At 31.3% G+C, this 13,027-nt stretch overlaps 1 protein-coding gene across 2 annotated transcripts in view; it reads left to right on the plus strand.

The window, feature by feature from the left end:
* LOC136980484 (coronin-2B-like) overlaps positions 1 to 5,214 on the plus strand; it is a 56,763-nt gene extending 51,549 nt beyond the window's left edge. For both annotated transcript variants that reach the window (XM_067276603.1, XM_067276602.1), the window contains one exon: positions 3,134 to 5,214. In XM_067276603.1, the coding sequence (XP_067132704.1) occupies positions 3,134 to 3,265 (132 nt within the window). In that variant the 3' untranslated portion in view covers positions 3,266 to 5,214. The remainder of the gene's footprint in view (positions 1 to 3,133) is intronic.
* The last annotated feature ends 7,813 nt before the right edge of the window (positions 5,215 to 13,027 follow it).

The following is a 13,027-nucleotide window of genomic DNA, read 5'->3' on the forward strand; positions in this document are numbered from 1 at the left end:
TCTAAAATTCAGTACACTTTATACCATATAATGGGACCAACAGAATTACAATATAGTAGTAAAAAGTTGGAACCCTCTAACAAGTAATTTTTTGAGTTTTTAACATAATAAACTCTAGCATCCAAAAGTATGTGTAGTAATCTGCAAATGTATTGCGTTAGCCACATCAGTATTTCTTGTACTGATTTAGCTAAGTTGTTTACTTGTAAAGCAAAGAAATCTAGAATGAGAGAGCATTAGCAGCTTGGACACCACAAGACTATATGCTACATATGTAGAGTTTCTTGACTTCTCCACTGAACATAAAACCATAAGTATTTGTGTTTCTGAGTCTGTTGTTACAGGACTACCTACTCTGACTTTTTATTCTTGAAGAAGCAGAATGTCAAAAATGGTTGATCTGCTAGACACGATGAAAATCCAGCCATCAAAAATAGACTCAGCAGGGATACTAAAAGTAGCCAAAACAACAGTTGCATGGTTTAAACTTAGGTTGTGCGCTGCTATGGGTTATCTACATGAAATTATAGTAAATAAAATATTGATTTAAACATTTTGTTTTTTGTAAATATTTGAGTTTATTACAATCAATTTTTTATAAAAAGTAAATCAAATATTAAAAAAAATTTATATTTTAAAATTTAATTTATATATCTATATATATAATCGAGACGAGTTGATGATAATAATAATAATAATCACCATAGCTCTCCGGTTGGAGTTACCACCTGGTCGTGGTGGGAGAGCCCAGTAATTTTACTGATCCATAGGGCAATGCAGGCTGGAGCATAAGCTCCTGGTAGGGACACCCATGCCAGTAAGGTCTATGGGGAGAAATGAAGCTAAGAGTGACCACACCCACATTCTGTGGAGATATTCATCATGGTAATAACTAGATCAAAGTGTGATACAGGCTCGGACGTCGCCCGGGTTTACAAGGTCCGCGTTCGTGGGTTAGGCAGAGGCTCACGTTCGAAAAATAGGTCACAGTCTCCCTTGGTTACCGGTGGCGAAAGCAGCACCGGCCCAAGCATGGCTACTGCAATGCCCTCAACAGATGTGAGGAACCAACCCAGCCTTGGTGTTTCTGTGGCAATGCATCCACAGACCACAAAGGCTGGAAAACCACGCCAACGGATGAAATGGACAGTAGAAATGAACGAGTTTATCATCCGTACTTATTACACATCACAAAACTCGAAACAAACATGACAGCATACAGACAACAACTACACCATAGATTCACACAACAGTATCCTCATCTCACTGTCACCGAACAAAGGGTTGTTGATCAAAAAAGAACAATTATACACAACAACCTTATTCCACAAACAACACTTGAACTTATCAAACAACAGGTTGCTGATCAAATACATCAACAGACAGAAACATCTAACATTAATGAAGATCATGTAACCTGTCAGGATAATCCAGCAACAAGCATTGATAATAACACACATACAACAATTACCACTAATGATACTACAGACACTTCCTCATCCATCACTGATAACATAGACTTGGATTTAGTTAATACGCTCTCACTTATATTTCAGGAAACACTCACTAAATATACAGGTACAGATCCTACACAACGACCACGAATACCAAAAATCAACACGTCAAAGGAAGTAGGAAAAACACTAAATTATGTAAACACTCACTTACTACCACACTACATTCATTCAATTTCTACACTCTCAGACATTCATACATTAGTTTATGCTGGGGCAGTCACAGTAGTGACACAACATGGACTGAAAGTACAATCACAGACAAATACACAGAAAACACAATTCTATCACAAACCTGCCTGGCAGAGAAGAATAGAAACACAAATAAATGACATTAGACAGCAATTAGGCAGGCTGACACAATACACTAAAAACAACATAACACCCAAATTAAGGAAACAGCTCAAAAACATTTTCAAGAAAATAAAAACACACACAAAACACGAACATCACAACACACGCATTACAGAATACATTGATACACTAAAACAAAAACTTGCTGCCAAAGCACGTAGACTCAAACGTTACAAAACATGTACACTACGAAAACAACAAAAAAATGCCTTGACTTTGGTCCGGCATAGTACTTAGCCACCGGTGTTAACCGAGTATATCTAACTTAACCCAACATAATAATAATAATCAGCGCAGAGCCCAAACAGTTAGGAGTTGAAAGTTGAAATTTGGTACACAGTTAGGGTACATCACGAAAACGCACACTAAGAAGGGATTTTTCGAAATTCTTCTCCACGGGGGAGAGGGATAGGATTAAAGCTTCTATATACATTATCGAGACGTGCCTAAACGGTTAGGAGTTGAAAGTTGAAATTTGGTACGCAGTTAGGGTACGTCACGAGAACGCACACTAAGAAGGGATTTTTCGAAATTCCTCCCCACGGGGGAGAGGGACAGGATTAAGTCTTAACACTTCCATCAACAATGGAAGTGTTAAGTAACAATGGAAGTGTGAAGCAACAATGGAAGTGTGAAGTAATAATGGAAGTGTCAACAATGGAAATGTGTTAAGAGCCCAAACGGTTAAGAGTAGAAAGTTGAAATTTGGTACATAGTTACGGTACGTCACAAAAATGCACACTAAGAAGGGATTTTTCGAAATTTCTCCCCACGGGGAGAGGGACAGGATTAAGGCTTAACACTTCCATCAACAATGGAAGTGTTAAGTATCAATAGAAGTGTTATGTAACAATGGAGAACAAGAGAAGGCGACGTGCAAGATTTACGGGTGCTGGAGGAAAAAAAAAAAGTAATATGTTAGAACATATTCGATTTTCAAATTTAAACAGATTAATTCGGTTTTTCTCGACTTTTCTTCTTTAGAACATTTGATGAAAATCGAACGATATAATCAGAACACGTCGTGAAAATCGAACAATATTAGAACATTCGATTTTCAAATTCGACCTTTTATTAGAAATATTTAGTTTGTCGATGAAATTACTCTTTTTCTTCTGTGACTATAACGTAATAATCTTAATCTTCGCTATCATTACTTTTGCCCGAGCAACGCCGGGCCTATCTGCTAGTTTTTTAATAAAGTAAAAATTAATCTTTATTTTACCTTAAAATCTATATTAATTATTATTTATTGAATTTTGCAGTTACGAAAGGCTTATAAACGTCAGAATACAGAAATTAAATCTCTTAAGGAAACAATAAAAACAAAAGACAAAAGAATCAGTGAATTGGAAGAACAGTTGGAAAGGTTAATAACAAAATATGGACAGTTATAAAATACATCACAACTATGATGCTCATTTTTTGGTTTTGGCCAGTAATTGTTTATATGATGCAAATGCATAGCTTTTCTTTTATTATATGTAAATAGTTAGAAGTCCAAAATTTATGGTCTTCTTGAATCTGTGATCTAATATTCTTATCACTTATTCATTTACACAACAAAATTTCATAACTAAGAAAAATTTCTCATTCTCTAAATTCTGACTTTGTTAATATTTGCAATTCCATTTTTTTTAAATTGAAATTGTTTTATTAAAATATGTTTAGATTTTTGGATAGTTGTTCATTAATTCATAAATATAATTAAAAATTCAATTTATTTATTTTATTTTTTTTTTTAATGAACTTAAGATGACTGTTCAAAAATTCTGAAAATGTTTTAATAAATAAAACTTACAACTTTTTAAATAGATTTATCTGTCTTAATTGTTCCATATATTAAAAATATATGTCTATTTAAACAAAATAGTGACACTTTTTTATAATATTTGCTTTATAGAGCAACTGATTTTTTAAATATGTTTCTAGATACCTATTTCCAAAGATTTATAATAAAATAATATTATATACATATTTCACAATTCTGTTTTAATATATTATTATAGATAATTTTTTTATATATTTTTTATCACTTTTGCTACTGTATTTATATATTAATTGATATTGCCTTTGCTATTCACTACTTATATTTATGTAATACTGTATTAGAATTTTTATTTAAACTTATACCAAATAAATATAGATGTAAGTTTATAATTGATAAAGCTTCATAATTTACATATCAACAATATAGAAAATAAAATTATATAATAGATTATGTAAGTTTTCTTCTCTGACTTTTTAAGTATGGTATAAGAAGAGGTATTGTTAAAATGATATCAGATTTAATAAAAACTTCTCAATGTATTTGTGCACTCTAATGGAAATGTATTGTCATTTCTGGTAAATAGAATTATTTTAATAACTATGCATACAAAAATATGCATAAAAGTTATAACTATAAATATTCTATTTTATTGAAAGTGGAATAATAATTTTGCATGTTTCAAAATCATAAAATAAAATTTTTTGTTTTAGTGTTTTAAATTTATATGTTAAACAAGAAATGGTTTTTTCTTCTTAACAAAGATATGCTGTAGTATTTTCCCAAAATGAATGAAGCTGATGTGCTAAATCTTGAATATACATCACTTTGCCAATCATTGCTTAATACAGCCTATTTTATTCAATAAAGTTGAATAAAATAGAACAGAATAAAACTTCAAAAATTTAAACATATAATTTACAATAATATGCCTGATAGATGTATTATGTTCTACTTTATAATGAACACAACTATTTTCATCTGCGTATATAGACTAATAAACATTAGCTCCATTCTTATTTTGGAAAAGATTATGGAATAAAACAGTTAAGATGGCAGCATTTTTTAAAATGATTTAACAGTATTTATACAAATTGTATTATTTATAATGTATGAATATTTAATAATGATGATAAAGAATTTTATAAAATATTTTTTGCACATGAATTATTAATAGAATAAAGTATTATCTTATTATTATTATTGAATTATAAAGTTGAATTAATTTCAGCACTATGTGAATGTTGTACTCTGTAGTAGCTATTTAGATGATAAACATATATATATAATGATTGCTGTGAAATTAGTCTTAAAAATTATATTGAAGAGAATTTTCACAGAGAAAGTAATGAATATTTTACCAATGGCATGAAATATGATTATAAAATTTATGATAGGTGTTTTAAACAGTTATGTAACATTTATTTACTCAGAAATATATAAGTTAGTAAAACATTCACGTATACTGTACAATCTGATTCAGTATAGGGAATGCATTGTATAAAGTTAACATATCAGTTTGCAATATCTGGTTAAAAACCAATATGTCGTCTTATATTAAAGATATCATTTAGTTTATCTGTGCAGATATGTATGAATGCTATGATAAAACTCCAAAAAATATATTTAATTGCATGCTTTTTATTTTGCAGATTGAAATTAATTATTTCGTATGATATTACAATAAATAATAGGCATGAAAACCTTAATGTTCTTAGTAAATTGAAATATATTTGGCTTTATAGTACATCTTTTAAACTTCTTTTTAATAGAGTAAGAAGTTGCCAGTAACGTGAAATAGCAATATTGTTTGTATTCTCCAACTGAAAAGATGAAGTCAAATCTTTGAAAATAATAACTGCAAGATTAATAAGTCTAAATTATTTTTATTTTATGTATTTTTTTTTAATACTTTGTATAATTTTATTTTGCTAAAATTTTAATTAGATTTCAGCATAAATAATTAAAATTATATAAAATTTTAATGAAATTTTAGAGTGAATGTTCAAGGATGTTCTAACTTTTTAAAATATTTTCTAGAAAAAAAAAAATATATATATATATATATAAATAAATCTCTTGTATTCTGCTTCAAAGACTTTTAGCATAAAATAATTTGTCTTCTAAAAAAAAACAGCTTTTTCACTTTGTGAAAATTAAATAAAATAAAATTATTCAATTTCTAGAAGAGACTGAGTTTGTCAATAATTTCAACAAAATTAATTAAAATGAATTGTATATGTTTTACTTTTAGTCGCAAACTAAAGAAAATCAATTGGAAAATAATAATGCTAAAAATATAAATTCAGTTATTTTTATCTTATTTTTGGGTAAAGCTCTTATAACAAATATACAGCAATTGCTGCTTATTGTAATTGTGTTGGGACCAAGTCAAAATGGTAACCGATGATTACAATAACCAAACTTAAACAAAAAAGATAGAAAATGAAACACATTCTATATGGTATCAAGTGATAAAAAATTCATTTATTTTTGATTGATCAGTTTTTATGCACTAAATCATTGATAAAACATCCATAGAATATTGCATCGTATAAGCATTTGATTAACATTGTGCTCTACATTGTAAGACTTCCAGCTCTTGCGGAATTTTGGCATTTGTTGGAGGGTTAGTTATGTTGACTTCCTTGTCACTTTCTTCAGCCACATCAGTAGTGAATAAATAAATTTCCAATACTGAAATATAAAAAAAAACATACAAGATACCTATACTAGCATACTTGAAATTAACATATTTTTACTAATGTTTTTATCCGTTTATAACAAACATCTTCAGGTATATAACACAGAACAAAATGGGCACATTAAAATAAACAAGCTTTTATGAACGACTAACAAGTTCAATTTAAAATTATTTCTCAAACAAATTATGTCTAAAATTTAATTTTTAAACTTTAAATGTCTTGGAGAAGTGTACTGTTCTTTTTGCAGCGATAATATACTTTTGTAGTTTGTATTATGCCCTGATCACAAGGTTGGATGAATGATGTATTGGCTAGCAAATACTTGACTTTTATGCAAAGTAAGGTACTGTACTTGCCATTCAACATGCTACATAATTGTCAACCAGCAGTAGGAACTTGCAGTTAAGTTTCTTGCCCCAAACCCACAACTAGTAGTTAAAAATTGTTGCTGTCATCCAGGTATTGCTATTAAATGATGAACAGTCAACAATGCTCTTATCCCCATAAAACAGCTAGGCTTTTTATCTTTTCCTGTCACCTAATCCAAATTGTTTCTTCCTGCCATTCTTACATAACACATGACCATCAGATGCTTTTTGGAAATCTTAGACTTGTACTCATTTATTTTTGAATAAATAAATACACTCAGGCATAGCATGAAAATACAGGCTAGTTTCATCGTTATATTATAAACATTTTAAGATGAAAATTTAGGGAGGAATTTATGCCACTCTTCTGTTAGCCAATGTTTTGCTGAAGAGAAATTTGCATATTTTTCTTCTCCATGCATCTGTTTGCAAACAATGTTTTTATATTTTTTTCCAGTGAGAAAACCATCTGTTAGATGCTGTAAAATTTTCTCCTTTTTGTATCAGTCTTCAGCTTTCTGACAAATGAATGGACCATTAATTGGCACATCTATCTATCATACCTCCATAAACTAAAACTTCAAAGCTATTTTTACTTTCCAATCTTCTCCTCAATGATGCCTTTTAGTTGTGTGTTCTCATTAGATCATCCTCTTTTTCAAAATGTTTGTTCTTCAGAAACAAGCACAATAAAGGCTCTGAGATTTTCTACTGGACTGCATCCTTTCTTTGGCTCATTTTTGGAGATTGTTGTTGGTATTATGGGATTGAGGCTGAAACTTCTTTTATACTGTAAGCTTACTGTTCTAAATAATGTACAGAAATCAGCTGTTATATATATAGCTTGGTAGTCTATAGTTCCAGATTTTTTCCATGTCTTCTCCATTTGTGTAAATAACTACTATCTTGGGAAAGAGGAAAGCTGAAGCTGGTAACATGACTCGTGTATAATATCATCTACAGGTGTCTGAAATAACTTACACTGGTATTGCCAATACATAGTTTATTGTAAACTGATTGCATTAACTGGAGCATTGAACACATTTAAAGTGTATACATTTTCTATGCAAAATTCATAGTCTGTCAGAGAAACTTGATATGATCAATTATTAAATTTGCTTTGGAATTTATGGATTTAAGTATTCAAAAAGATAATTGATTTTCATTATTTGTTAGAACATTAAAATGCATTGTGGAAATCTAATTTAAATAAATTAATAAACTTAAGTTAAACTTTTAATTTATATAATTTTGGTTAAAGAAAAATAAAAAATATAATATAAAATAATTAAAAAATTTTTAATTAAATGAATGTACTGATATTTCACATACTAATTAATACGAGATGCAGTGACATCTGCAATCTGTAGTACAAGAATTTATAGAATTTCATTGGATGGCAATTGAGTTTAAAATTAAATTGAAGACAGTCTGTTGAAAAAGGAATCACCATTTATTCTTTTTCAATGTTCTGGAATACAAACTTTTAACAGTCGACCTTTCATTGTAGGCTACTTTGCCGTCAAGATTAAAACTTTCCTTAAAAACAACGAAAAAATATCCTATTAAAAACATAGGTTTAAAAATCGGAACTGGCAATACCAGATGTCTTTTTCTTTCCATCCTTACCACTTGTATTCTGGAACATTAAAAGTGAATAAATGGTGATTTCTTTTTTCAGAGACTGTGTCTTCAATTTAATTTTAATTTTAGTTGAAAACATTTTTTATATATGTGGGGTTTAGACGAGTAACATTCCTAAACCATTATTAAGATTTACGAGGGGTTGTAGGGAGATGAGGGAATGAGAACTAGTAAGAGGAGAAGCGGGGAAGATGACAGTGGGTGACGACGTGAAAGTAAGAAAGAACAAAAGACGTTAGGAAGAAGATTATTGTTCTATCAAGACGCTGGAAGACTATTGTCATTGCTGGTTCTCTATTTCAATCACTATTCCTACATATATATATCGTAATGAAATAAAATTATTGAATATGTATGTCTAACATATACTATAGACAATGAGAAAAAAATATTATTTGAAGAACACTTCTATTCATCAATAACTAAGAAATTTAGAGTATATCAAGTTAGTTTAAGATTTCTGAAGATGTTAATTTCTGCATTTTTAATTTAATTTTTGGGCTGCAATTTGAAAAAATTGTAGACCTGTAAATTTTCATTGTCGTCCATCTGCTGTCTATCTTTCCTTAATCTCGAGAACAGAATTAGATAGATGAAATTTGAGACTAGATAAGGAAACCTTAGGGCCAGGAGTCCCTGATTAACTATACATGAACTTTGATGCAAATCGGAAGTCACGTTATTTCAATTCAGAAGTTTTACCTGAAAGCAGTTAATAGATGATTGGCAAGACACTACTAATTTGAAGTGGAGAGCATATATTAAATAAAATAAATTAAAAATATGATAAAAAAAATTGCAGCCCGGTATTGTGACATCATCACAATACCGGGCTGCAATTTTTTGTCATACTTTCAATATATTGATTGAAACTTGAACATAGGGAAATTATGATAAAATTCTAACATACTCTTAAATATTTAGGCATAAAAAATTATTTAACAAATTTTTGTAGAGAAATCGATAAAAATTGAATAATTCTATAAATTAAAAAAAGGTAACCTACTTTAATAAGGTTCACCATACATGGCCAAAACAAGACAACTTACAAAGTTTATTTATACAGGTTTCTAAAAGAAAGATGCTTTAAGAAATACTGATTGATCACAAATACAATATCTTTATTTATAAAATATGTTGTTATATATATATATATATATATACACATATTTTCCAAATAACAATTGCTTTTCTTTCTCACATTTCATATTACTACTGTTAGAAAAATCCAACAACAAATCTGGTAACAACAAACTTTTAGATTTTTTTTTCTGGCCTAACCTCTAAAGAAAAAAATCTATCAGTTGTACAAACATATTTAAAAACAAACTCAGTTTAACATTCATGATGATAAAATTCTTGCAATTTTCACTTTACTGTAACAAATTTGTTGCAGCTTCTTTCCTCATTTACTATTATCTTTCAATAAACAACTGGATCCTAAGGAAGAGAGGTGAGCTTGGAAACAGCTAATGAGTTGTAGGTATACTAACCCCAAGTATGAGAAGTTTTGTCATAGACATGGGTGTAAGGATGGCTGTTTGACTTTTATTTATTTTATTCTTCACTTAAAATGCATGGGAGCATGAAGGGACGAGGGATGGAAATGTTGCCAAACTCATGATCATTTCTTGCCAGTAAAGGAATCCGAACTGCAGGGAAAATATGATTTAGAGCAGTGGTTCCCAACCTTTTCTAGGATGCGGAACACTTTTGTGAGCAATTTTCTTTAGCGGAACACTTACTTAAGTTAATATGAAATACATAAGCTTGTCATCAGTTATTTTATTAGAATTGAGCAGTTATAACTCAAAATCTCTACTCATTATTAACGCCAATTCTAAGACAAGAAAAAATATACCTAAATAACTTTAATGGGAAACTTGTGCCTGATGTTTTTTACATATTTCATTCAGTTTTTATTGCCTTTATCTTATTCGAAACGGTAGTACACTCCATAAGTACGAGTCGTATATATATATATATTTAAGTTTATGAAAATTTTATGATTTTAATTTTTTGATATTCGGCGGCTCGAATACGATTGTACACTTTCCGATTTGCGACTAAATCTGCGGAACACTTGGGAGATGCTTACGGAACACCAGTGTTCCGCGGAACACTGGTTGGGAACCACTGATTTAGAGCATGAATTCAGAACTAAACTACTTTATTTACGTGCAGTATTTACACTAAGAAAAATATAACACACACACACACACACACAGTTTCTTATGTGGACTTCATATTTAATTATTTAACTTACTTGATGATAATTTACATACATTTTTCATTACAACAACATTGTTCAGGATATCCTCAAGTTTGTTATAACAAGATTCCACTCTATTTTGCCTTATAATTAATACAGCCTCTTATAATTTCAACATTTAATCTGGATTTTCCTTCAATTACATGTTATGGCTACATAAGCTATACTTCAGGAAATTGAATAAATTTTACTAAATTACTAGTATGTAATGATTTATATTATACAGGGTAAAACTTCTAATTATTTTCGTCTTAGGGGTACGCAGAAAAGCTTGGAGATCAAATTGCACTAACCTATAAGTATCACATGACCAAATAGGTTGAAAAACATTGCTGTGCAGTAATCCTTTGTTCCTAGCTTTTTAAATTTTGTTTTATACATCTGTAATTGCAACAACCTTAATTTTGAGAATAGGGATGAGTTTTATAAAAGAAATAAATTGAAAAGGCTATTAAGGGAAAAAATATCTGTGGATGCATGTGGCATGCGAGTGCAGATGTTGGCATCTATTTCATTTAATATCTCAGGATAAATTAAAGATGATAACACGAAATTTTGCACGGTAACTAGATTATGAGGGACATTGATGATGATAAAGATCGAGTAGGTGGAGAAATAGTGGGCGATCTCGAGAGAGATCTGACTTAACGAAGATTACTCGTTATTAGTATTTACGATTTTTATAAAACCAATCGCTACCCTCAAAATTAAGCTTTCTGTCATCTTATAATAATTAATAATATAAAAATATTGTTTTCACAACAAAATCTCAAAAGATGGCACTAGACACCAATGTTATTTTTTAAAAGAACATTGCATAACACACGCAACTCATTGTAGGAATTTCTTTCGGTTTCTCTGGGTTGAAATCGTCGAAATTGGCAAAAATCTCGGAAGGTCAAAATTGATACGATTCCAATACTTTACCGTGTATATACACAAGAAGCCGACAAAGTAAGTTGGAAGATTGGTTCAAGTTGCCTACAAGTTTTTCTGTCGACCCATTCAATGTTACGTACTATATGTATTATACAATATTATATATAATATAATATAATCTCTTATATAATTATTAAAAGACATTTATTTAAGAGCAAGAAAAATGTGTAAAATTTTAAATATTTGCAAAGTCTTAGCAAACTTTCATCGACCCCTAAAGGGTTAATGCCGACCCCGTCAAGAAAGCCGGAGTTAATATAATAGAATGTATTTAACAAAATATTTCAATTTTAAAATTAATAAATCACAGGAGGAGGATCGCTCAGCGACCGAAGAGTCTGCCTTATAGAAAACGGCCAGTCTGAGGAAGACAGGAGAGAAGTCACGAAGCGACCAAAGCCGGCCTTATAGTAGACGGCCAACGCGAGAAAGGGGGATAGAATGCCTTCCGGGAGAACTTTCTGGGGGAGGCTGGCCCCTATTCAGACGTCATCTGCAAGGAGGAACACCCAGAAAAAACTCCTGCTGCCAGCCCGTCCGAGTGAGGTGCGAACCCCCGATCGAACTCCGGTGTTTAAGGTCTGGTCACCGCCAGTATGAGCGGAGACGGAGTCCACTCACTTTGGGTTTTCAACTTCAAACGGCATAAGAAAGCTGCGCAGAAGCGGCCGAACGGATAAAAATGGAACAAGCAGCTCTTCGCCTACCGTTCGTCATTTCCAGACGATCGACAACCCAGAACTCACCATGTGGAGGTGGCTGCTTCACAGTTCCACCAAGAGTTGGAAAGAATCCTACTCCACAAGTGACCAACGTCACTTGTCGAGTTCTTCCTAACTCGCACGATAAAAATATTTATAATTATCTCTGAATTCAGCTATTCGAAACTCACCGTATTATTACCATCTAAATTAAGAAATGCAATATTACAACAACTAGTAATAAAGAAAGACGGAAATCTATAAATACACCTGGTCGTAATAAAATGCACGTTAGGGACACAAAATTTAGTTCAATCTCATACCGAACTTCATTAATAAAAAACAAAAAAAAAAATACTCTCCCTGCGCGAGATTTAATAAAGCTGGACACAGAAAGCTCTCTCCATCTCCGATCGGCCTCTTCACTCGAGCGGGCTTTAAAAAACGAAACACCTAAGCCTTACCTTCTTTTGTCTTCACTCCAGCGAGCCTTAAAGATGCGGGATACAGGAAACCTTCTCCGCCTCTCCTGTCTTCGTCCGAGCGGGTCTTAAAGCCCTGTGTCCCGCATCTTTAAGGCGCGCTCGGACAACTATTCTCGTCCGAGTAGGCCTTAAAGATGTGGGACACATGGAGCCTTCTCCGCTTTTCGTCGGTGTCTCCTGTCTTCGTCCGAGCGGGCCTTAAAGATGCAGGACACAAAGAGTTAGTTTGAGTAAAAAGTAACTCAGTAAAAAGGCTCTTACTCGAGCGGGCCTAAGA

The sequence above is a fragment of the Centruroides vittatus genome, unplaced genomic scaffold, assembly GCF_030686945.1.
Source record: "Centruroides vittatus isolate TY-2023 unplaced genomic scaffold, ASM3068694v2 contig_7, whole genome shotgun sequence".
Classification (NCBI taxonomy): Eukaryota; Metazoa; Arthropoda; class Arachnida; order Scorpiones; family Buthidae; genus Centruroides; species Centruroides vittatus.